The 27,677-nt window shown below is 30.6% G+C and overlaps 2 protein-coding genes and 1 long non-coding RNA gene across 4 annotated transcripts in view; 2 read left to right on the forward strand and 1 right to left on the reverse strand.

Moving 5' to 3' along the window:
- The window catches only part of LOC136984485 (uncharacterized), a 235,093-nt gene that overhangs the window by 194,312 nt on the left and 13,104 nt on the right, over window positions 1–27,677 (forward strand). The window lies entirely within an intron of this gene.
- LOC136984481 (ankyrin repeat domain-containing protein 63-like) lies at window positions 201–2,885 on the forward strand. The gene is made up of 2 exons (XM_067281481.1): window positions 201–669; window positions 2,188–2,885. Exons 1-2 carry the CDS (start codon window positions 334–336, stop codon window positions 2,737–2,739), a joined length of 888 nt encoding a protein of 295 aa, XP_067137582.1. The 5' UTR covers window positions 201–333; the 3' UTR covers window positions 2,740–2,885.
- LOC136984479 (solute carrier family 35 member E1 homolog) lies at window positions 2,187–26,473 on the reverse strand. 2 transcript variants are annotated; one of them, XR_010882194.1, is made up of 7 exons: window positions 26,124–26,473; window positions 20,498–20,568; window positions 20,219–20,356; window positions 14,359–14,484; window positions 13,951–14,196; window positions 7,447–7,701; window positions 2,187–2,725 (listed from the first exon to the last, which is right to left on the reverse strand). XR_010882194.1 is itself a non-coding variant. In XM_067281479.1 (6 exons), exons 1-6 carry the CDS (start codon window positions 26,449–26,451, stop codon window positions 7,501–7,503), a joined length of 1,110 nt encoding a protein of 369 aa, XP_067137580.1. In that variant the 5' UTR covers window positions 26,452–26,473; the 3' UTR covers window positions 7,388–7,500. The 2 variants fall into 2 exon arrangements, 1 of the variants encoding a protein (XP_067137580.1); XM_067281479.1 differs by lacking the exon at window positions 2,187–2,725 and having other exon boundaries at window positions 7,388–7,701.

Below are 27,677 nucleotides of genomic sequence, written 5' to 3' on the forward strand. Positions count from 1 at the left end.
TGTCGGAATGAATCGCGCGATTTGATTCCGTCTTTCAACAATTTATGATCGATATTCCTGCGCAGGTTCAGTTTATCATAAAATTGTAGATGTACTCGTTTCGTCCTACGTTATCTCATAATACCGATCGACGTCAACAAGGTAACTTTTACAGGTTTCTATATGCATTAACTTCAGAAACCAAGGGGGGGGTAAAAAAAATTATCTTTTACCAGGAAAGTAAGCGCATAAATTCCATTAAACTACACTAGCGAAAAGTGTTTAAAGTTAAATGAGTGTTATCGGAAGATCGGCTCGGTTCAGATAATCGTGTATCCCCGTTTAAAATGCTATATGACTGACACAGTTAAAAACATGACTAACCAAGAATGCAAAGATAGGAACATTTCGACGTTATCTACTTTATTCGAAGCAATTCAACACGGTCGTTATCGTCAAACGGTGTTGATATTGGAAGCGGGAGTCGACATCGACGGTAGGAATGATAAAGGACAAACACCTCTGATGATAACCTGTCAGAATATCGACGTGAAAAATCGCACCAAGTTTGTTAAATTGTTTATGGATACGGGAGCCGATCCTAACATTCAAGATTGGGACGGTCTAACTGCATTAATGTACGCTGTCATGAACGGAAATAACGAAATTGTTGCCGTCCTTATAGAAAATGTAAGTATTCTTTCTATATTTAAAAGTATTCTAAAACGAATTTTGTTTATAAATTATTGCCAGTATAAATTACAATAGGTCGATTATATTTATCTCTAGAATATAAAGTAGGCCTGGATGTTTTAAAAATAAAATCGTTCTAGTTTATTATAAAGTCAAATTTTTAATACTATTAAATTATTGAATATTTTTCTCGATATTATATATATATAATTCGATTCTTTGTCATTTAATACGAAGGAAAATTAGAGTAATAAAATTGTTCCCGGAAATGTCGCCACACCTTTTACAAATCTATCGGTGATTCTCCTAAAATTCTTTCTCCAACCAACGAAACACTTCCTAGAAAAGAAATCAAGTTTTATCAATATCGTAGGAAATTTCCCCAAACTAGAATTAAATTTTATTGGCATCGTCGTAAAACTGGTTGCTCCCAATAGATAAGTTATTATTTATTAATTTCTTCTTTTTAAATTACGATTCTCCGAGATTAGTTTCCTGTAATGCTCCCTTCACCTCCACGTTCCAATGCTTTATCGATAAGCCACAGAACCGGAAGATGCCATATTTATTAACTCTCGCGTGTAACTTTTATTTGGAACGTACTGTACGTAATCGTATATATTACTTCGTAAAGATTTTTAAATATAAAATTTACATTTACATTTTTGTAATTTAGTCTTCAAAAGAAATGAGTTCGTCATAATCATTGGATAAATGTTACGTCAAATACACGTCCGGTCGTAAACGATTGTTCCGGTCAGCTGCTCTGACCCATCTGGTCAATAACCTTATTGTTTATCCTGTTTAGTACAAGCTTACAAGTATTTTTTTTAATTTTATTTTTACAGAAAAACACGCAATGTCAGTGCCCTTTTCAATCGAATATCTTTACAAAAATGTCTACCATAAGAAAACGTAAACAAATGATTAATTTTATTTGTAAAGTCGCCATTTTAATGGAATATTTTTGAATTTTTTTTTTTAATACTTAAAAGCATATTTTCGGGTCGTCGTCATTTTAAAGTTACGCGTTTAAAAATCAAGTTGAAAGTTTACGCCGTTGGTGTAATATGGGCTACGACCACACCTTAATAAATGTCTGATTACATCGAATGTAGGCTAAATCGATTGACATATTTATCTAAATTTAGTTACATTAAAATATACACTATTCGTATAAAGTTTCATAAACGTTATATAATAGAGGAAGGATTTCAATTTCATTCTCTAATACTTTTTTCTCGCTTATTTTCTTAATTAATATGGGTGTGGCTGCGTTTTTTTCCTATGTGACGCTTAACAAAGTTTAATTCGCGATTACAATTAAGACACGTAATCAAATTACGTTTAAAACCTTTTTATCTACGTTATAAATGAATTCGTGAAAGTTGTGGGAGCTTTAATAATAAAATAATTTGTCAAAATTAAATTTATCGTCTTTTAATAGTTTCTATTAAATTCCGTAATGTATTAGCTAATTTGTTACCTATTGTTTGTTTTTTTCTTTCTTTCTAGAAGCGTACAGACGTTACGATGCAAGACGGAGAAGGTAACACGGCTTTGATGCACGCAGCATCGCGTGGTTACGGTGATATAATATTTACGTTCCTACACAATTATCGATACGATCGACAAATTTTAGGACTTCAAGAGAAGAATAAACAGGGATTGAATGCTGTACAATTAGCTGCTAGAAACAATCACGACACGTGTGTTTATTTACTGACGCGTGAAGCTAGACAATTTCCTATAACACCGTCCGACATGTTTCCTAATCCGAAAGTATTAGAAAGGGTGCCTACACCTTGTAAAGGATGGTGCAGGAGGAGAGCGGCTTCTCAAGAAAACATGCAATCCGGAATTGATAAGAATAGAAACGAGAAGAAGAAATTAGAAAATCATTTAATTTCCTATCTAGGAGAGAAGAAGGATTGGGATTCCGATTCGAAAAATATCTTGTATCTTCCACCGTTAAATAATGACTTTTCCAATTGCAAACTCTTCGGAACTTTAGCTTCCGCTTCCTTGCTACATAGACGTCAAAGTAGTGGCGCTGGAAGAATTTGAATATTTATATTAAATTAATTGCTATTTTTATTATAATATATTTGTAATAGTATTATATTTTATCGTATCGAAAAATAAATTAAGAAAGAAATTATGCAGATGTGTTAATATAATGCTACGCTTCTATACATATCCGTCATTATTGTTTTTATGAAATCTTGTAATAAGTTATTAATAAAGTTTAAGAAAGTTGTTATTTTCGATCGTGTATTTCTATTGTTCATTTATATGCATGACTCATTCGTTATGAAGTTATAGAGAATTCTATTGATTGCCTTGTAAAGAAATAGGTTTTAACTCAATTTACATTTATAATAGCGAAATGGGTTTGGTTATATGAAAGACATTTCTGGCCACTCGAAATGTGTCCTTATTTATCATTTATATTCATATATACTCAAACACCATAGTATGAAAGTTAACTAATTGTAATTTTTGGTTAATGTGACCTATGGTTCCAAGATGGCGATTCGTCTGATTGGAAAGGAAACAGTGGGGACGCACGTTCTAACCTAACCTAACCTATTCTAATAATTTTGGTAATAATTATGGTAATTTATTAGAATAGGTTAGGTTAGGTTAGGACGTGCGTCCCCACTGTTTCCCTTCTTCTATTTGCTGGAATTAGAGACGAGCCGCCATCTTGGAACCATAGGTAACATTAACTTAGTTTTTCATTGCTTGTTGAATACATTGTTGATTTCAAACTAAAAACAAAAACGAATTTTTTTTTTCATTAGATTTAATTGAAATTAGCATTAACGATGCTAATTTCACAGAGGATGTGGGCTTACACGTTCTAATTCGGGTCTCAATAGCGAGGTTGAGGCCGAAGTTTTAAACGCGAAAACGTGTACGTCGGACGTTCGGCGCCGCTTTCCTTTAAGCCTAGAAGTTTTACAATGGCGTTTGGAACGTCGAGCGTGATTCCACTGACTTTCCAAACGCCGTCGTCAAACTTCTAGGCTTACAGGAAAGCGGCGCCGCGTTTAAAACTTCGGCCTCAACCTCGCTATTAATATAGGTTCGTTTTATTAATTTATATTTATTTTTTAAAAGCCAACATACGCGTGTAATGGAAATTATAAAAATGATATAAATCAAGCTTTTTTTTTAACTGTAGTATGTTATCTCCAAAGAATTCCAAGCAGTAACGTCGATAAGTCGTTAGATTTGGAGGAGTATACGACAAAATTCCCGACTAATATCAATATTTGCCCACTTTATTCTGTATTTAAAGTAAGCAGCGAAGGGTTTTGAAGTTTTAAAAAGAAATGCTTACACGCCTACATAAGCTAATGAGTTTAACATCAATTTAAAAATTAACAAGACAATTCAAATATCTAGAAACTAATTAAATATTATATTTATTTACAAAGTTACACGTCTGGTTATCGACCCGTAACGATCCGTAGATGTATCATTTGATTATATCTCGACTGCGTGGTATATTTTCCCACCGATCGACTTTTGTAGGGGTGATCCATCCTTCCGTACCCATATATAACGAAGTTACACGTCTGCTAAACAGAAAGAACAACGAGAAAATAAAAATGATTTTTTTTTTTTACGGGAACCGAGATAATCAAATGTAAATAAACGCCCCTGAGATATAATGATTTCTCGGTGAAGTCACGATCTGTCCAGAAATGAAGCCAATTGTGTTCAGCCTGACTTCTGCAGTTGCAAACCGAAAGCCTACACTGTTCTCATTGGGATATTTTCTCGACTAAATGCCTTGAACCACAAAGAAAGTTTTATAAAACATCGTGTAGTGTTCTATCGAGATTATAACACTATCTCTTCGGGGATCGTCCATAAATTACACTATGCTGTGTTTATACTTTCGACTACCATCTCCTGTAACGCTGTCGCACGTACTGTACCAACGCGTATCCTCGATCGACGTCCTTAATTGTAGGTCTACTAAGGAATAATGAACGGAGTACAGAACGTTACATGTTTTATTAATTACATGTATGACGTATAAATCAGAACACTTCGGAAACGAAAATGAACTCGACTGTTTGTTACTCGTGAGTCGAGACCCTAGCTTTACGTAACAATTCTGTAAACACATCACCCCCTCGTGCATACCCAACCCCACTCGTATCTGTGTTATATAATTTGTATACTGTGCAATCCCGAGTTTGAGAAGACTTATTGCTCTTATGACTTGCAACCTTCGATCGTAAATATGGAAAATACAGTTGCTAGTCGTATTTCTGATTACAGTTTGCTGGTAATTCAATGTCTCATTAAATAATTGGACTGCAATTTTCAAATTGAAGACCTATACGTTCCTACTGTCATGTGTTCTTCGGGAACGGAGTTAGATGAAAATCGAGACCAGATATTTAAAGCTTAGGGCCCGAAAACTCCAATTAACTATATACGAAATTTCGGGTTAGACTGGAAGTCATGTGATTTCAATTCAAAATTTTCTCGAGTAAGAAGTTAGATGACCGGCATGACTCGATTGCTATCAGGAGAAGTATGATATACAGGGGCAAGACACTAGATCAAATATAAAAGCTTAGGGGCCCCGATTAACTGTATACGAATTTCCGGTTTGGACCGAAAGTCACGTGATTTTTTTCATTACAAAAATAATTAAAAATTGCAGCCGGCATTATGACGATGCCATAATAATTGGCATCGTCACAATGCCCATATGTGTAAGGGCCATCGATACTATTAAATTTTAGTGGTAAAAGCTCGAGGGGTGCAGAGATAGAGAGTAATTATGTGTCATATCTCGTGTGGAGTCGGAAATTAATGAAGATTTTACTTGTTGTTAGTCTTTATGTTTTATTGTTATAAAACTCATCCCTACCCTCAAAATTAAGCGTTTTGCCACTTTTTAATCATTATTGATATAAAATTTTTAAAAACAAAATCTCATAACTGATTGCAGCGCACACAATTTTTATTTATTAATAGTATGATTAATAATATAAGTTATTTTTAAAAGAAAACCTCTTAATGGCGGGAAAGTTATGCAACTCTTTGATGGATTTTTTATTTGCAAATTATTTTATCATTTTTTCCACAAAAGAATATAAAACTCGATTATATACGTGGACTAGAGTGTCTTTGTTGTGACATTGATCAATCAATAATAGTCAAATCTGTCATAAAGAGAATTGTAGGCAATTCATCTTTTATCAAGTTCCATTGTATTAATATTTAAAGTAAGTTACTCGTGCATTCGGTGTTACTCCTTAGTTATTTACCTATTCTATAGTTTTGGTAACATGTGATTGACTTTTGATTGTTGTTTGGCTGCAGCAATTGATAACAACAGAACACAGACAGCAGGATGACCCAAGTGGTTAATTTTTTAAATATATCAGAGAAGTAATTATATTGCAAAATGGTTATCTAATAAGTTAGATTAATAGGATTTAAAAATTACAGCTGACCCTTGATAATCCGACAGGTATGGGACCAAAGGGGTGTCGGATTACCAAAGTGATTACATATTTGGCATTGTTTTGCTAGCAGTAGCCTACAATATTCCTACATTTTATGAGTAAAATGCTGCCTAGGTTAATATGGAAATGAAACACCCATTTCAGTTAACTAAAACATGTTTATTAAAAGAAATACAGAAGCCAATAAATGTACATACAGTATGTATAGACATAAATAATACAGAACTGTTCACGGAAAACACAAGAAATGTGTGTCGTCGTGTAAGAATTGGGTGGGGAGATTCACGTCGCAACATCCTTCCGTGCAAGATGACACGTAACGGGACGGGGACTACGGCGACCTCGACGGGAGGTGCGTCGGACTACCGAGCATGTCAGATTACAAAAGCATCGGATTATCAAGGGTCAGCTGTACACAAATTGTCTTAAAAGTTTATTTTCTGAATTTAGCTAATTTCATATATTATTCTAAATAAAAATTCTAACTTTTATTAAATGATTACTTGATATGTAATTTCAATGAAGTTTATTATTATAAACAAAATTTTAATTGTTATTTACAATTATTATTTCATATAAAACTTTTTCATGTTTCACTTATCCTTGAAATAATATGCAACTATTATATATAAACCTTAAATGTTTCATTTATTTGTAACAATGATTACTTAATATTACATTTAATAAATTATAAATACTATATATAAGGTATACTTTTAAATTAAAATTGCATTACAACTAAAATGTGCATTAAATATTAGGCTCTGTAAAACATCACAGTCTTAAAATAACAACATTTCACAATCTATTAAATTTAGATGCATCAAGATTAACAATAAATATAGGATTTATAAATAAGAAATTTCTATGTAAATTAAAATTATTTATAATTGAAAAATTTACAGTTTTAAACAAATCATAGCTATACTTTTTTTTCATTAAAGGAGATATTACATGTCTACGTAATAATTTAGTCTGAACTATGAATTGAATATTTACATGAAATACTATACATAAGTATGTAATGATTAAATGCATATCTTTTAAAATTTATACAATTCTAAACTGTTTGTATATCTACAGTACATAACATGAATATATATCTCTCTGTTTGTAGCTAAATATTCGATAGAACCAACTCTTCAAGTTTTTTTGATTGGCAGTAAATGTGAATTGTGAAAATTTTTAAATAAGTACAATGCTATACATGATGGCATAAAAAACTGTAGCTAATTTATTTTTCTTATATAATAAATTTATATCCCTTTACCTATTTACAAATCTTTAATTTCTTTTATGTACAGAATTGATTTTGTTACATTTATCAAACTTGATGCATTGTGTCGTTTAACTGACGGAAGACGGGCAAATGATTCGAATGAATCGATGGTTTCTTGTCGGCCGAAATCAGATTCACGTAAGGAATATGATTATTCTCTTTATCGTTAAAAAGTGCATTCTTTTCGAATCTGGAATACGGCAAGACGGGCTCTTTTTTCTTGAGCTGTAACGCATCATATTTAGCCTGCAAAAAATTAAATTATTTTATTGTAATTGTAAATGAATTTTTACTGGATGCATTGTAATTACATACATAGATCATACTGAAATTATTATTCAAATCTACAGAAGTTAATATTAATATATAGAAAGGCCTGAAGTGTTACAAACCTCCAAAGTAATATAATGAAGTCAAAAGTTTTTACTATATTGCAAGTCTCAAAGGAGCTTTTGAATAAGTGAAATCAAGCCTTCCCACACTCAGAATGCTGTGGGCACTACTCTAAACTTTCAAATGCAACTATAGTGTCAAAATTATATAAATGTATTTAAACACACCTTTATCTAAAACTTCTAAAATAAATCAATCAAAAGTTATAGTTTATGAAATTTTTAACAAATGTATAACAAAGACAAACTTGAAAGTAAAGATTAAATCCTGTATGTTACGCTTACTAATATGTAAGAGAAATCATTTTCATAATTTGAAAAATTGTTGAGTTCACTTGTGATCAAGTTTGATGTGAACATTGTTTTTGCAGACTAGAATTTGCATTTCGTACATAACACTTAACAGCCATAACATTTGCTGATGTGATCTGATCTTGACAAGTAATATTAAGGTCAGACTAAATCAATAATTGTAACTAATGTGATATTTCAATTAATGCATTATTACTGTAATTGCAACACACAAAGGTTATTCCATACTTTTGGATTTGTCTTTGTTTAAAATGACCAGATTTTACCATTGGTGAACGGGACAAAGTTGATGGGAGGGAGTGGTTGTCTTGTTGAAAAGAACTTTTCTAGAGCAACAAAATTTTATCATCAAAGAATGCAGAAATTGTATTGTATTATATTTCTTTAAATTTTAACATATGTAAAATTTGCAAATATAATAAATATATATACTATTTAATAACTATTTTTTCCTATATTTTTCAGTTGAGAGAAGTTCTTTAATAGGTTGCTGTCATTGTTTAAAATGTCGTAAAACTTTTTGCAAGAATGTGTTAAATTATATTTCACACATAATATGGCTTTTAAAGTCTCAACAGTTAATTGTAATTTATCAGATGTCCACACTTTATTTACAGTAGAAAAAATGCAGTCACAGCATTAGTTCCTGGTAAGGACAGTGTGTATTCCACAATTTTTAATGCATTATTATATGGAACATAGTTTCTTTCAAAATGATGAAATACTAAGCTCATCCAGAAAGTAAGTACCATTTGGATATTAAAAAAGATTTGCAATTTGTTTTCATTTGTATTTTATTACAGAAAAATCTACATACCTTACACTACTTTTTTAAAATATTCATGCAAATTAAGGCATGTGTCATATCTTGGCACTAATTGCAACATACCTGCTTCATAGAATTCGGGCGCCAGTGACCTGAACCAGTTCTACAGCTTACTGTGAAACATTGAAGAAATTACGGCATGCAATACAAAACAAAAGGTGTGGACTACTAACTTTGGGCATTGTGCTTGTGAAGGACAATGCGCGACCACATACCGCACAAATAACAACGAGGCTGCTTGATTCATTTTGCTGGGAATAATTCTGTCACTCTCCTTATAGTCCGGACCTAGCTCCATCCGACTTCCATTTGTTTTCTCATCTCAAAAAATTTCTTTGCAAGTGATGATGAGATCAAGATAAACATCCAGAACTGGTTCAGGTCGCAGGCAGCCAAATTCTACAAAGCTGGTATGTTGCAATTAGTGCCAAGATATGAACATGCCTTAATTTGCATGAATATGTCAAAAAGTAGTTTAAGGTATGTAGGTTTTTCTGTAATAAAATACAAATGAAAACAAATTGCAAATCTTTTTTAATACCCAAATGGTACTTACTTTCTGGATGAGCTTAGTATTTCTAACCATTTGTTTTGTGTTGAGATTTTTGCTGATGCCCAAGATTTAACCTCTATCAATATATTTTTTTTAATAATGACAATTCATTAAAAACATGTTTGGAAATATTACTATCTGGAAAATGCTGACTAATGCAATCAAATGATTTTTGCACATCTTCCGAATTAAGTTCTTGTTTTAATATAATCCAATGAAAATGTTCAATATCATTGTAATGTACTGTACTGTCCACTCTTTTAAAGAATCTAAGCAGTTACTACAGAACTTTTTGACATGATTTATGAAATCTGCATGATTTATTGCACCTTGTTCTTCTAACTGACTTAAACAATTACAGATGGTTAATGGAAGAAAATTATTTTCTAACTGCTCTTGACACTAAAATTTTAAGACGAGACGTGACAGACAAGAACTTTGCGCCATATAACACGCAACAAACAATATGTTTGCTTGTTTGGACAGCCTGTGAACACGCACTTCTCCATTGCTGCAGCTGCGCATCCGAAACCATTTTCTGTTGGTCTTTGCCACAAACATAAAGGGATTTTGGCTCAGCATTCTTTAGTTCCGATACTCACGCACACCTTGGTACTGAAAGGCGTGATACTAAATGATCTTTACGAATCTTAAATGTAAGTTTATAACACATAATTGACAAAAACTTAATCTTTCCAAAATTGGGACTTTTAAAACGCCGTGAGACGCAGGAAAAATTGTTAAAAATCAAGACTGTCTCGCCAAAAGCAAGATGTCTGGTCACCTTATCTTTGTTACATATTTGTCTGTATTCTGTAATGCATTATACTATTTGAGCATGGAGAAAAGAGTACACAAAAAAATCTTTTTTTTTTCAAAAATGTCAGTTAGGTGAAATATGGTGTTTACAAAGTGAAATGCATTACATATTTTTTTTCCTGTCTTGGTGAAGGTGCTGATTTCCATGTCACTGAGACATGTTTCTTCTGACAGTTGTACAAGAAAAAACAATGTTTCATTGCCAGTAATCACTCTGTTTAGAATGTTTGAGTTTTTCTCAACTGTGTTAATCAGTTCTTTGTTGACAAATGCACATCTATTAACTTTCTTGAAACAATGTGAGAACAAATGTCATGCATTTTCAAGTCATTGTGAAGAATGACTTGTATAGTATGCAAAATTACCAAAATATCAACCAGATTGCAGTAGTAAAAGAGATTATAGACAAACTCAGGTTATCAATTCTGTTTTCTGCTGAAGTTGACCTACTTAGTTGGAGATCATCCTGCCATAAGTTAATTCACAGCCTTCTGGCTGTGAATTAACTTATGGCAGGGGTTGGCAACCTATGGCATTTTCAGTGGCACACTGAATGAATTAAAATATTAAAATAAATAAATAAATAAAATATGTTAAAAATTATTATTATAAAATGATATTGAAATCAAAACTTGTCAGCTACATTTTGCATATGTAATGCGCATACATTTATGTTCTGCGTTCTTATCTATGTCTACCGAGGCCAGACATGCGACAGTCAGCATATTCTGCATGTCTGGATCCAGACAGTTTGCCTAATAATACCGCACGTTAATAAGTAGGATATGGCTCATAAAAGACAAAAAGTTAATGTTTAATCTTTTCCAGACATTCAGACTGAAGAATATGGATTTACTAAATTATTTAGTGATTTACTAAATAAGGAGACAAAATACTGTCTTGATTTCAAGATATACCTGTTTCTGCAAGATCAACTGAGAGACAAATAAGAGATATGGCCAATAATGTAACAATTAAATAGAAAACTGGATTACAAGAAGCCTCTGTATTCAGTGTCACTGTTGATGAAAGCATTGGCGTGAACAAAGCGGTGTGCCTAGCAATAGTTGCTCAATATTGTGGAAGGGATCAAATTTATGAAGAATTATGTTGTTTGATTCCTCTTACTGGAACTACAGGACAAGACATTACCACAGCATTTTTAAATTATTTTGAAAAGCAGAAAATAAATTAATATAAATAAAATATTTTCTGTTACTACTGATGCTGCTTGTGCAATGGTTGGAAAAGAAAAAGGGTTTAACACCTAAACGACCAGTTTCCATCATTACTGGAAAACAAAATATTATAAAAATAAACTAAAATGTATAAAATATTTTCTTTGATGTACAAATAAACACACAAAGCCATTGTAATAAATTGTACAAACCGTGAACATGCCTCATTCAATGAACCAGAATTCTGAGAGTTCTAATTTCTAAGAACATGTGAGTAGAACAAATATTTCGAAATAAAATATCAAAACAAAATTCATAAAATCATGTTGGCACATGGTACAAGTTTTAAAAATCATTTGGCACAACACCCCTAAAAGGTTGCCGACCCGACTTATGGCATTCATTCACTTGGGTATACATCATAGTGTCAAAAATGTTACTGAAGCATATAGTCAACAAATGTACCATATGCTTCAGTAACATTTTTACCATGCTTGATGCTGAATTTTTGCTTTTAAACTTCAAATGATGAATTACAAACAGCAATGTTAATTTTCTGCTTGTAATGCATCATTTCAGAATTCATACTCACACACTCCACAACTTTAATGTCTTGTGTTCTATCCATCCAAATGTAGGCAACTACAGTGGAACCTCGCTTAACGAGCATAATTTGTTCTAGAATCTTACTCGTAATGCAAAACACTTGTTAAGCGAAACAATATTTCCCATAGAAATTAATGTAAAATACGATAATGTGTTCACACTGAAAAAATACTCAAATATTTTATGTATAACATTTATTCAAAAAAAATTATGCAATATACATTGTAAAGGAGCGTAAATCATCCTCATCTTTTCTTCTAGCGTGGAATTAACCAACCTGTAATGTGAATTTGATTTGCAGAAAACATACGAAAAAAAAAAAAATTTCGAAAAATATGTCTCAAACAACCAAACAATATGCAAAATTTTTGAGCTGTGGTAGATGTTATAATTAAATATTAGAAATTAATTAATTTGACTAGAGGTAAGCAGTTATGCTTCCATCTTGTATTAAATTTAAAAATTATATTTCTTTCTTGCGAAGACACAATGCAGTGACAGTAGATTTAAAACACTGGGCAAATTTTCATCCTTTATTCGGTTGAAACGCTTTTTACATCGCGCGTTTCGGGCCAGGGGAGAAGAAGGGCATCGGCCCGAAACGCGTGATGTAAAAAGCGTTTCAACCGAATAAAGGATGAAAATTTGCCCAGTGTTTTAAATCTACTGTCACTGCATTGTGTCTTCGCAAGAAAGAAAACATAAAACACGGTTTCTTCAAGATAAAATTAAAAATTATAATTAATTAATTTTTTATTTAGACATTTCTAAAATTTAATTTAGAATTGGTCATTAAATTTAATACAAGATGGCAGCATAACTGCCTACCTCTAGTAAAATTAACTAACTTCTGATATTTAATTATAGCCTTTATATAGACCAAGAATTTGGCATATTGTTTGACATGCTTATTATATAATGGGCTATGGTTGTTGATGTTTATATGTAATATGTGTGAACACAAGTTTAGAAAAATATCTGATCACAAGTGAGAGTAAGATGCTAGTAATAAACACAGACTGATGGAGCATGCGCACAATCGGGACTTTCCCTCCCCTTGTCACTCGTTATGCAAGGTCATTTTTGTTACAATTTGTTTTGCTCATTATGCGAGGTTCCACTGTACTACAAATTGAACAAACAAAAACTTGTTGGAATGCATGTTTACAAATACAGGTATACCTCACCTTACGTCGGTAATTGGTTCCAGGAGAGATGACATAAGTCAAAAAACGACATAAGTCAAATTTACTTGTTACTAGGCAAAACCACAAATTACCATTCCCAGTTCTGTATTTTATTTATAAATGCATTTTTAATAATATATGGTTAATAAGAATCTATTTTAAGCTTCAGTATTTGTGGCGGACGGATGTAAAGTCGAATTAAATGACTTAAACTTGATTTTTATTTTTCCATATACTTTTTTGACAAACAATGTATAATTGAGAACTACATAACTTGAGGTATATCTGTATAGCCATTGCTAGGCAACATCAAAAGTCTTATTGTTTAATCTACTTTGATTATATATTATACTGAAAATTACAAGTAATACTAATTAATAATAATAATAATTTTTTAATATAAAAATATATATTTTTTAAAAATTCAATTGGCAAAAAGTTATCTAAAAATTGAACTGCATAGTTAAATAAATCTTAAATAAGTAATTATTTAATGTTTAATTTGGTCAAAAAATTTTTCCATTTTACTTAAAATTACCCGAATAAATAAATCAACAGCTAATAGATATAATCAAATATTTGTGATAATTCTTAAAACAATATTTTTATTTGAAAAACTTACTTTATTATAGCATAATACTCCTAAAATTGCTAACATCATTCCAAAAAAATTAAGAGAAGTAACAGGATTACGAAGTAGGATGAGAGATACTGTAATAATAGATATTCTTTTTGTTGCATTACAAACTGAATAAGTTAAAGGTGACACCAAAGACAATACACTAAATGCTACTACATTCTGTACAAAATTGCAAATTCCATCCAGAAATAACAGAAATAATACTACAAATTTATCCGTATTTTGAAGCTGAAAAATAAAATGTATGAAAATATAAATATTTTTCTAATTATGTAACGCATACGCATTAATTAATATTTGCTGTAGATAATATATGCAAATGTAAATTATATAATAGCTTACTAATATACAAATCTCTATTTTATAGTTAAGAAAAGTAAATAAGCTTACAAAAGTTTCGTCATTCATCATTTTCCTGACATCAACAATAAGCCAAATTGGAATAAAAAAGAAGAGAGCCAAACGAGCTAGTAAATGGAGAAGTTTAAAATGATGAATTCCTGTCTCGTTTAATGCCTGAAATAAAAATATCATTGTCATCATCATCATCGCTACAACATAAATTCAAAAATTATTGAGATTTTTCAAAATAAGATTAATTTCCTTATAAATATACTTATATAAAATTTATCATAGACTAAATTATTTCTTGAATTTAATTATTATTTTCCAATTATTCTAATAATAGGAGGTGTTGGTGACTTTTGCGTTGTGGTTCAACAAGTGTTAAGAAACTACTGTATTTCTCTAATCTTATTAACCCAAAATTACTAAAACTGTATAGAAATCATCGTTCTCGAAGAAATACTAACAATTAATAAATATGCAGCGTTCACCAGTTAAACGAGGTAGACCTCCGCTTAACAGAACCAAACCGGAAAGTAAAAAGTCTCAACCAGGTGCATCCAACTCCAAACTTATAACGGATTTTAATCTATTAATGGACAAAGAATCACAAGAACCAGCCTTAGAAATCAACAACCAGCATATGGATACAACTCCACAAAGACTACAGAATTCACCAGGTGAGTCCAATATAATCCATCCATCATCTTCGACAAATTCGAATGACACTCTAACAACAGATCTATGGTACAAAATTTCGGAACTTATTAATACTTCTAATAATAAACTATCTACCCAAATGGAATCTATAAAAGAAGATTTGAATTTAATCCATGAAACTATACGTGAGAATAAAATACAATTTCAAAGAATGGACAGTCAAATTGAAAATCTAAAACTACAAATCGACAATTTAAAATCAGGAAAGGAACTGATACAGTATAAAATGGACACCCTGATCAACGACCATCACTATAATAATATAATAATATATAATTATCCCACGTCAAATAGTATCTCCAAATCAGAAATTCTTAAATTTATTAACTCTTCATTAAACCTGCACAAAGTACTCCAGGAAGATATTCTTGATATAACTCAATTAACCAAATCAACGAATCCTGTTATCAGATTATCACTCAGTAATAAACAGACCCGTGATCAGATTTTTAATTCCTTCGTATCAAAGAAACAACAAAAATTATTGGAAAACTGGGGAAACATCCAAATCGCACCAGACCTTACTAAGGACTCACGTAAAAGAAGAAAAAACTTATTACCGATTTATTTCGAATTAAGAAAACAAAATCATTCAGTCAAACTACGTAACGATATTTTACAAATAGACCGAGATAGAATAACTTTTAATATCGATACGGGAAAACTGGTTTATGTGGATACTTTTCTACCTTTTTCTACCTTACCAGAATCAGCAAGTTGATATACATTACAAAATAAATCTCATCAGGAAAAAGTTAACAAAAATATACACCCAACTACTGTCATCAATTGGAATAGTCAAGGCTTAAAGAATAAAATAACATCACTAAATCTTCTCCAATTAAAATATGACCCTGATATAATTGGAATAACTGAAACATGGATTACACTGGATCTGTTTTATAATTCTACTTTCTTCAATAACTATACAACAATTACAGTCCCAGCATATAAACCTTCTGGACCTGGTCGCCCAAGTGGTGGATTGTGTATCTTATTAAAAAAACATTGCTGTAAAATACAACAAACCAAAAAATCTGACAACTATATATTACTCCTACTTTCAATGAATAAACCAATATTAGGCAACAAAGATTATCGACAAATAATAGTAATGGTCACCTATATTCCACCCAACTGTCTGACAAAACTCAATGAAATTTTTAAAATAATCGAACAGTGGCAACATTTAACTCCATATATCCTTTTACTGGGAGATTTTAATGCAAGAATCGCTGAAATGACAGATTCATATTATAATGGTCCTAATTACCAAATACAAAATATCAGACGATCCAAAGATAATACTACTAATAAACTAGGAATAAACTTAATAAAAATAATAAAAGACCATAAACTGTACATTTTAAACGGACGTCTCAAACCTGATTATCCAGCCGAATTTACTTGTATTGAACATAATGGCAAATCCACCATAGACTTAACAATATGTTCTGAATACATGTTAGATTGTTGTCTAGATTTCGCCATAACTACGCAAGACACATCGGACCACTTTCCAACCATATCAAAATTCCTATTGTCCTCAGAAAATTCATCAATTAAGGAGTGCAATAAACAAACGAGAATCTACTATAAAATGTCGAAATATTCCAATGAAATAGAAAATAGATTCAACAATATTCCAGAAATAACCAATTTGAATTCTGATATAATATATAACCAAATAATTCAGATAATGAACGATTATATCCAAATTAAAAACGATAAAAGAACCATTCAAAACAAATTTAAAAAACCATGGTTCGACAAAGATTGCTACAAGATGAAAAAGATGAAGCAAACAAGTTTAAAAACATTCCGTGAAAACTCAAATAATTTAAATTTCAACAACTACAGAAAGCTCAAGCAAACTTACAATAATCTAATTAAAGCAAAAAAAAAAAAATTATTTTTCTAAACTTGAAACAACACTACTAAAAAACAGCAATGATAGCAAAACTTTCTGGACTCTAATACAAAAATTTCGATTTAAATTTGACTTATGTGACAATAACTCAATGATAAGTTTCGAAGCCTGGAAAAAATTTTATCAACGCTTTCCTGTTACCCAAACTATACCTAATTTAATGTCTAACTACAACTCCAACAACGAATGTCTTAATTCTAAATTTACAATCAAGGAACTCGATGATACCATAAATAAAACTCGCATTAATACATCACCAGGAAATGATCACATTCCAACTAAGTTCCTAAAAACATTGTCAAATCAAGCAAGAATGAAACTGCTACAACTCTTCAATTCTATGTACAAAACAACTAATTACCCGGACTCCTGGAATTCAGTAATTTTATCAATGATACATAAAAAAGGTGATAAAATTTCTCCAACTAATTATAGACCAATAGCATTACTGTCAACACTAAGAAAATGCTTTACATCTTTATTAGCTACAAAATTCCAATACTGGACTGAAATAACTGACCTCGAAGCAAAATTTCAATACGCCTTCTTCAGAAATAAAGGAACAGAATCTGCTATTTTCCTACTATCATCCATAATACAACTTCATCTGAGAAAAAAGCAAAGAAAAATATATGTTGCATTCATTGATATCCAAAAAGCATTCGACTCTGTTTTTGTTCCGCTACTGGTATATAAATTAAAAATTAACGGAGCAGGTAATCAATTTGCAAACACAATATCTAAGCTATTCTCAACCTATAACGCAAAAATTAAACAGGGCAAAGCCATTCTCACCGTCGCTAACATTAACACGTGGAATACTCCAAGGTGACCCTCTTTCGCCATACCTATTCAATTTTTATTTACTCGAAATTGATCACATATTTCAGAATTGCTCAGATGGAATAGAACTTGGTGACAGGACCTTTCATTATGTGTTATTTGCTGATGACCTTGCAATCTTCGCTCCGACAAAAATATCACTACAAAGAAAAATTAATCGCTTAAATTCTTACCTCAACTCAATCCAACTAACAATTAATCCTACCAAAACGAAAGTCGTTATATTCCGTAAGAATAGTAAAATCTCCAAAAAAGAAACAACGATATATCTAGACAAGCAACCTCTGCAAATGGTAAATGAAGTCAATTTCCTAGGTGTTATATTCAATTGGAATCATACATTTAAAGCACATATTTCGTATTTGAACAATAAGGTAAAACTGGCTATAGATAATCTGCTAAACTTATATTCTAACTTAAAAACCTCCGATTTATCTATTCATATGAAACTGTATAACGCAATCATTAACCCAATCATATATTACGCATCCCCAATATGGGGTCTCGATTATATATATAAATTAGAAAAATTTCACATCTACTTTCTCCGCAAACTTTTTCACTTAGAAAGAACTGTCCCAGGCTACGCAATTCGCCACGAAACTAACCGTATCTGCTCTTATCCATTGTTCTTAAAACATATCATTAAATTCTACTATCGTTTAAAATTCAAATCTGACAGTAATATTACCTTTCTGCACCACGAAATAATCAAAGGCAGTAAAAAATCAACTACAATACAACTATGGCAAACTAAACTAAATAAAATACTAAATTCTTTTGGAGTATCAGATCTTCTATTCAAAGATAATATTCAGGACTGGAAATTTGGATTTACTATGTTAACGGAATCAGCTATCGCTGAATCTATAAATATGGATCAAAATAGCCTAAATCACAATACCTATCATCCCTGGTACTTAAAAATTTTACAAATACCTTCTGTACAACCTTATATGATAAAATCAATTAACTTCAACGTGAAAAGGCTAATTTCACAATTACGTCTAAATAAATATTCCCTTTATATCAATAATTTCTATATTGACCTGTCAAACAATCATTGCCCATGGTGCAAATTCGATAACGTCTCAATTGAACACTTACTTCAGAAATGTCAAAATCTCTCTAATGTACGTGATTCTTTCAACATTCCTCGAATACTCCAAAGAGATTCATCCCAAGATTATAGAAATTCTCTCAATAACCTAAATAAAAATGATCTCTATTCTCTGTATAATTATTTCATTAAGATTACAAAAATGTTGTAAATCTATGCCAGTATGTCAAAATATATCAACATTCACCATTATTGTATAATTATATTACTGTGTTTGTTAAAATAACTGTTTTTATTTATGTTAATAACGAAATAATATAAAACCAATGTATAACGACTGTTAAATTTTAATAACCTAGTTAATGTTTTAATAATACGAAAATTTACAAGTCAATTTTGTACAACCCCCTGCAACAGGGATAATCCCCTTTTTGTGAATAAAGATTATTATTATTATTATTATTCTAATAATATATTTTTCAACTTATGTTCGTTAAAAAGAAATTTTATGATAGGAATAAGCTATTAACTTATATATCATGTATGAAAAGCACGTAAGTGTTTAAAGAAAAAATATTACGATCAAAATTTATCCAGATATTTCATGAAATTATACGACTATCTAAAACAAATAACTGAATATTGAAAGTGTTAATAATAGTTAAAGAAGGTTAGAATAGAGTCCAAAAATAGGAAAAAGAAAAGTGTTTGGTTTTTATATATTTATATTTGTATATCATATTAATACATATTAATAACAAATATATTAATATATGCTTTAAGAAAATAAAACTTAATGAAATTTAAGGAGTCACCATTTATTCTGATTACATATTTTTTTCAGGATGATTTACATATCCGATCCAACATATTAGATGTATTCATACATCTAATATGTTGGATCTGATGATATGTTTCATCTGAGATTTTGTGTCCTTTAATATTAACAATGGATTCGGTAGTATTAAAAGTATTGATATACATTGTTATTTCACTATCAAAATATTGCTTTTGACAGTTGCAAAATTTTATTTTTAATTATAAACATAATATTTTAAAAGATAGACCTATCAAATGGTTAGGATAAACACTTGATTATGAAAGCTCTTGTTTATCCTAATGTAATGGCCAGCCATTATATTCAAATAAAAATTTATGGTGTTCACCAAAACAGGGATTTTTTTGCTTATAATGGCTAGCCATTAAAAAGCAGGTAAGTACAGTAGTAAAATTTGATAGAAAGCTGCTTCATTCTAAAGAATTTTTTCAATTTAGGCAGGTTTCCATTTTAGACAGATTTTACTGAATTTTATTATTTCATATTTATAAACTTAAAATCTGAAATTATTTACCTTTTTAGAAAATATGTGTTGTAATGAAAATACTAATGTTGCTATCAAGGCACTACAGAGACCAATTAAATCAAATGATAATTCAGTTATTGTTGCAATAATCACACCAATTATTATAGGAATAAGAGATAGATAAACCTGGAAAAAATTAACAATAAAAATATTATTTTAAATATTGAAATGTTAATAATTTTTAACATTACATTATAAATTTTATAAGATTCTTACCACGAAAGCTGAAGATGTTAAAATGATAAATGTGAAAACAAAAATTTTTACCTTTATAGTTTGTTTTTCTCCTATGATTATTCTTGATAGTATAACAGTAAACAATGGCATTGTTGCTTTTACTGTAAACAAAAATTTTTCAATATAAAATTTTGCATTTTGTATAACCTTTTTATACAAAATGTAAATATTTTGTAATATGTATATATACTAGCGGGTGGGCCCGGCGTTGCTTGGGCAAAAGTAACAATACCAAAGATTAAGATTATTACCTTACCCGTTTTCACAGAATGCACGAATTGGGTTCCCCTGTTTCCATACTAATTAGAGAATTTATGGATCTAAAAATATGTTTGATTTCCTGCAAGAACGAAAAAAAACTGCATCTGTGTCTTGAAATCTTGCATGTCGCTTTCTCTTAACACTTCCATTGTTATGTAACAGTTCCATTGTTAACACTTCCATTGTTTATGGAAGTGTTAAGACTTAATCCTGTGGAGAGGAATTTCGAAAAATCCCTTCTTAGTGTGCGTTCTCGTGACGTACCCTAACTGTGTACCAAATTTCAACTTTCAACTCCTAACCGTTTGGGCTCTGCGCTGATTATTATTATTATCAACTCGTCTCAAATATATATATAGATTACAAAATATTTTTAATAAAATTGAACTAAATCTAAATCAGAAATATTAGCATATTACACATTCCATCTTTGAATTATTATAAAATAATAATTATTTCTATTGATATATTAAGAAATAACTACTAACGAAGTAACAAAAATACCTTAGATATCCCAATATTCCTGTATACTAGAGAGTTCACAGTATTATTGTGTATTCCTACCCCTGAAGAGGAACTGTTAATTGATACAGTTCAAAATGCATATGGTGTAAGTACATCTCTTCGATAATAAAAAAGGACTGTTGAAAAGATCAGAGTAATTTTTATTATATTCATTATTTTAAAGTGGCTTTCTTTTTAGAAGCTTTTTAAAATTATATATAAATGTACTTTTTTAAGTATTTACTTATTTAAGTTATTTTATTGTATTTTATTTTTGTTATGATTTAAAATGCTTGGAATTCCCAAAACTTATGTTCTATTTTCTTTTGCCAGTTGTGCCACCCAAACCTCGAGCAAGCCTTATCTTCCAGATGTATCTAAATTTAAATACATCTGGAAGAGAAGGCTTGCTCAGAGTCCGAGTGGCACAACTGGCAATTGCACTGCACAGCAAGCAGAGGTTGCGAGTTCTATTTTCTTTCATTGTAAATTGTTAAATTTATAACATTTGGAAAAATATGGGATATTTGTAAACCTGACAATGATCTTTCAATAGGATCAAAAATGTTAGTTATTAGAAAGTTCTTTCTGCTCAAAAAGGTTGTGAATGACTTAGTTACTGCCTATTAAAACACAAAGAACATTTGTAATTTTTCATTTCTACAAGGATATAAATGAAATATTTTCCACTATGAAATATTTCAACTACTGCTGTGGGTTTTTAGTGATGTGTTGTATGAGATAACATGTGGTTGTCTTTGTTTCTAATTGACATAGTGAAAAGAACATGTGCAGATATTGAACAAGAAACACAAGTAAACAATGTTCTTTGTGTTAATGATCACATCTAGGTTATGTTGTTATTTTAGATATTGCTTTATTATGCTCTGAACAATTTCAATTATATACAAAATGAGTCTATCAAAGGAAACCAAAACTTATAATTCATAAAATCAATGAAAATAAAATTCTTGTTACGGTGAATGATAAATTAATTTATGCCTCAGTATCTTTAGTAAAAATGAGGTAACATGGAACCCAGTTATCATGCAATAAATAAACATAATTATTAAAACTATACTGAAGAAAAAATCATCTTCATTAATCTGTCACTTACAGTTACCAGGAACCACAAAAACAACCTTTTTATTACAGACCTATAACCTTTATTACATCTATAAACTATGCATAACTGTTAAAAATGTCCACTTCAATATAGTTTTAATATATAAATTCTATTGGCATTTTTAATCAGCTATTTGTTTTAATTCTTGGCATCATTCCCCAGTGGACATTTAACTGTTTAGCATATTTTACAAAGCTGTAGCCTCTAATAAAAAATTATCTCTGTAAATTAAAACTGTTTTTTTTTTTGTTCCTGGTGATTGTGAGTGATGAACTATAAAGACAATTTTTGTTACTTTAATATAGTTTTAATATGTAAATATTGTCTGCTATTTTTAATCAAATATAATTATTTTTTGAAGCATAATTTTAAAAGAATAAATTAATAAACTTCAAATAAAAATTTAAAATATGATGGTAATCTAGATCACCAGTACTTTTGATTCACGAAAGTTGTCAAAACCCACTATACGTTGGCAAAGTCTGTTATATAATGAAACTAGCAGACTCGGCCACGCGTTGTTGTGGCTCAAAATGTATCTATTATAAATGTATAACGCTTCCCCCGTGGGGGAAATTTCAAAAAATCCCTTCTTAGTGTACATTCTCTTGATGTACCCTATTAAAACGCAATCAAACATGCATCTAAAATAGTATAATAGAAGCCGAATTCTTCACAGTAAGCCTTAATCCTGTCCCTCTCCCCCCAGTGGGGGGAATTTCGACATGTATATTATATAAAAACACGTGCGTATTCGAATGCAACGTTGTGTCAAAATTTCAAAGGAATCGGTAGGAACAAACAAACGTTATATTTTATTTATATAGATAGATAGAAAATGATCTGCTTTAGTCCATTCTCACAAAAAAGCAAACTTAGGTTGTCGGAGTTAGCACCATCTGTTGGACATAAAAGCCTTAATCCGTATATAAAGATATTTTTGGAAGGGGGAAAATGGTGGTCTTCACATATGCCAGAAACCTTCACTGGAGTGTATTAAACAACTTCTCGAAGTTTCATGGCAATCGGATAAACGGTGTGGTAATGCATGAAGGACAAACAGACAGACATACATTCGTTTTTATATATATAGATGAGCCAAAAAGTGTATAAACTTATATTAAAAATTGCAATATTTTCTTAAAAATTACCTTTGAAAATTTGAGAAATTTATAGTATTATTTGTCCTGTAAATAAAAATAGTATTAAGCATAGTGTTATTAATTTGATTAAAGGAGAAAGCTGATGTATTGATCATTACTGATATCTTGGTCAACAACTAAGACACCTATTGTAAGATTTCAAAGACAATTTTTGTTTCTTTCAAATTATATTTTTAAATAATAAATTATAACTTCATTCTAGAATGTTAGAATATACAGATTAGTTTTGTAGAAAATTTATAGTGTATCAAATATTTAACAATGAACTGAAATTTACAAGATAATTATTTGGCTATTAAAATATTTAACAATTTTAATAGTTTAGTATCCCAGAAAGAAATGTTGCCATCTGTTGATAATTTTTTCTATTAGATAATTTAGAACAAATAATTAAATTTAGGGTACGGTTAGAATATTTTTGGAAATGTTCTTGATTACTTTAGAATGTTTTAGAAACATTAAATATATCAGTAAAAAAACAAATTCAGATTTAGATAACAGATTGAAGAAACCATACAGCACCTAAATATGGAAAATGAGTTGGTTCAGTTGGCTTATTTCTCTATAATTTTAATTAAATTTTAGTAGTTAGTAGCCATTTACTAAATTTTAAAAATTTTCTAATTTGTTAGTTAAAAGCTAATAATAATGTGAATATAATTTTAAACTTCAATTCTGCATTCAACGAAAAATAAATAAATAAAAATAAACCAGCAGACATTTATGAAGATGAACATATAAGCTTTGCCTTCCTGAATACTCTTGGAATGCCATTATATAAATATTCTCAAATCAATTATTAGGCCAAGATGATTAAACTGATCAAAATATTAGAATGTTTATCCAAAAGTTGATTGCTTGAAAATCAATCGCTAAGTAATGGTTATTACATCTTTTGATAACTTGGATTAATAATTATAGTTATAGAAGATGCTGTAGATCAGGAGTGTCAAACTGGCAGTCCCCAATGTGATTTTTCTGCTCTGAAATTAAGTAACGGCTTACAGATCGAGATTAATCGATAAATATCTACCTGCAATAATGAAGGTTGTTCTCGGTCTTTGAATCCAGATATTGGAAAACTAGAAGGAAGATACTGCTGGAAAATTTCCGGTGAAAACAATTTTAGTTTTATAAATACGTACATTAAATTAAATAAATGTTTGAACAAAAGCAATAATACAGCAATTATATATTGCCGAGATGAATTCACTAAACTACATAATGTGTTTTAATTGCCCTTATCTATATTCCTGCATTCTCACTCGAATTTTAATTTTAAAAAAATTTGTAAATGCGACGTGGCCCGCACGAATCTTACCAGTCACATTAACGGCCCGTTGTTTAAATGAGTTCGACACACCCGCTTTAGACGACCAATCCAGATTTTATATCTCCAAATGTAATTGAAGATAAAATCTAATGGCAAAAAGGTGTATTACTAAAATGTAAAATGGTACAGAAACAAGTTAAAAATGCATAAAAACTTTTTATTCTCTCTAAATAGATAAGAAGGTATTTTCCAAATTTTAAATAGAAACATAATTTTTAAGATGCGAGATTTTTTGTTTTATACTTTTTTTTAGAGATATATTAAATTTAATTAAATTAACATTTTGACAGATAAGCTTAACCACAATAAATTTACAAATCAACAGTGACAAGCTCATTCATTCATCGGTCGAACTTTATACTTTTGCTCTAAATTCCACGGATAATGTTACTTGAATCAGATAATCCACAATTTGTGGCCGCAACCAATTCTCTTCAAAAGAATGCTCATACATATTGCAGTATTTTTAAGAAAATTATCCAATAACTAACCATATTCCATCGTAATTATCAATTGTAACTTACCATTACGAAGAAAGATCCAAATCTGAAAGTGATATATAGACTAATTTCGTTCTTTTGAAAAAATTTAAAATATTAAAGTCGAATATATCAAAATATAACAAGTGAAACATACTTTAACAAATATTTGTAATTTCTCGATTTATTGCTTATTTAATGTTACTCGGCAATTTTTCACTTCACGTAAAGAATAAATCTCGTATAAATATTAAAATATATAACAAACAATTAAAAATATTATAGAAAAGGTTATGATTTAAAGTTAATATTTTAAATGATACATTTCTCCTCATTTCTTTATCAAAGAATTTGTAAAGATTTCGCATCGTAAGTCTAAGAAACATTAAAAATATATATTATCCATAAGCTACCATCATTTTTAAAGGTATCGAATTATATTCAAGTATTATATTAAAATGAATTTCAAGTTAAAACAAAATTTACATTATTTCAAATATTTTGTGACCGTGCCCACGTCATAATCAAATTACAAGTATCAGTTGTTATCCATGTCCTAGAAACCTATATTTGAACTCCAACGAAACATAATATTTGTTTCATTTATATTTATATGTACTGTACCGGTACATACACACACACATAAATTAAGGGTAGAAGTTACTTTTAAGTAATTTGTACGCATGTGTACATAAAGTACAGTATTTAAAGTAAATTCTACCGAATTAGGAATTGTAAGAATTATTATTGTAAAATATTAAAATTGTTTATTAATTTTCATTTGACTTACCCGTATGCGCGTAAGAAACGGGTACCTTCCATATACTAATATGAGAAGAAACGGAAGAAAAGAATTTAGCACAAGCTAACGGTACGATAAATTTAATGTAATGATTCCAGGTGATGGACACGTGGTGGGTTTGGATTCCGGTCAACGCTATCATCGGACCGCAACCGACGGTGACAGTTAACAGTTGAACCATAGTTACTGTCATCGGATAAGGCAAGTCGTTCAACACCGTTTTACCAATTACACCGTTACCACTACTTACTGCATACCATATAACGCATAAAACTATAACATGACATATTTCTTTAAAGGTCCCACCATCGGCCATGATACGATGACTGACGCGTGGCGACGCCACGAACACAAAATCTCATCGACACTACTAATTCTGGCCACCATATAATTCTTAAATGTTTTATTTATTTTTTTTAAACAAAGTAATTGTATGTTTCTTATTAAAAAACGCTAAAATCTCGAGAAATTAAATACTACAGCATAAGAGAGTGGAATATTTTATTTTTATATTTTTATTTGGTTGAACTTCAGATACGTATACTAGAGGCCGGATGGCCGAGTGGTCAAGGTGGCAGCCTACCGCTCTGGGGGACCTGGGATCGAATCCGAACGGGTCGAATAATCCCCAGGAATTTTTCAGGAGGTGATCCGTTCGGATATGTCGGGCCCCGTCCCTCACCACTCAGTCGCCCCATTGTGGGCCTGGCCGAACCCATAATGGGCCTTCTAAAGGAGGACCTCTTAGTGCCCACAGGATGGGAAGAGTTTTTTAAAAAAAAAAAAAAAATACGTATACTGCCATGGCGGCGCTATGGCCGCGCTTCCGACTGTTCGTGCGCTCGACTGACCTCCCGGAGGGAGCCGCCGGCAGGCCGCCATGTCACTAGTTATTGATTCATGGTAGTTATTGAACAGAAGAAGAAAAAGAAAACGTCTACTAGAAATATAGTTAATCTAACTTAACCTAACAGAAGCGCTGCCATGACAGTATACCTAAGTGAAATTTAACCTTTTATTTATTTATGATAATAAAATTATTTTTTGTTATATTTATAAATCCTTAAATATTTAAAATCTATATATAAGTATTTAAATGTTTTTAAACTTCAAATAGAATGCATTTCTTTTTATTAAAAACAGATCATTTAGGCATACTACAGAAACGTATTGACGATAAATGGATATTAATAGACTTGTTATCCATTATTAAAAGCGACAATTAGTTGAATTAAAAAAGAAAATTGGCAGGTAAACTCCAAAAGCTAAAAGACGAAGACGAGCAAAAAAGAAACACAGAAAAGAAACACTGGACACAAACAAAATGAAAAAGCAGAAAAGAGTTCCATCTGCAGTCGCAAACTATCAAATCGTGCTCTTTCCAAGAACAAAGTGTCCAAACGCTCTGCTTCTAGACGCACGGCTTCCAAGAGACCAACTGTCTTGGAAGGTCCCTCGAGTAGACGTCCAGCCACATCGTTCCTACCGAAGCGGATAAGGAGGCCTTCGTCGGCATTTGTATATTTCTTTCAAGACAATCTT

The sequence above is a fragment of the Centruroides vittatus genome, unplaced genomic scaffold (assembly GCF_030686945.1).
Source record: "Centruroides vittatus isolate TY-2023 unplaced genomic scaffold, ASM3068694v2 contig_920, whole genome shotgun sequence".
Lineage (NCBI taxonomy): Eukaryota > Metazoa > Arthropoda > Arachnida > Scorpiones > Buthidae > Centruroides > Centruroides vittatus.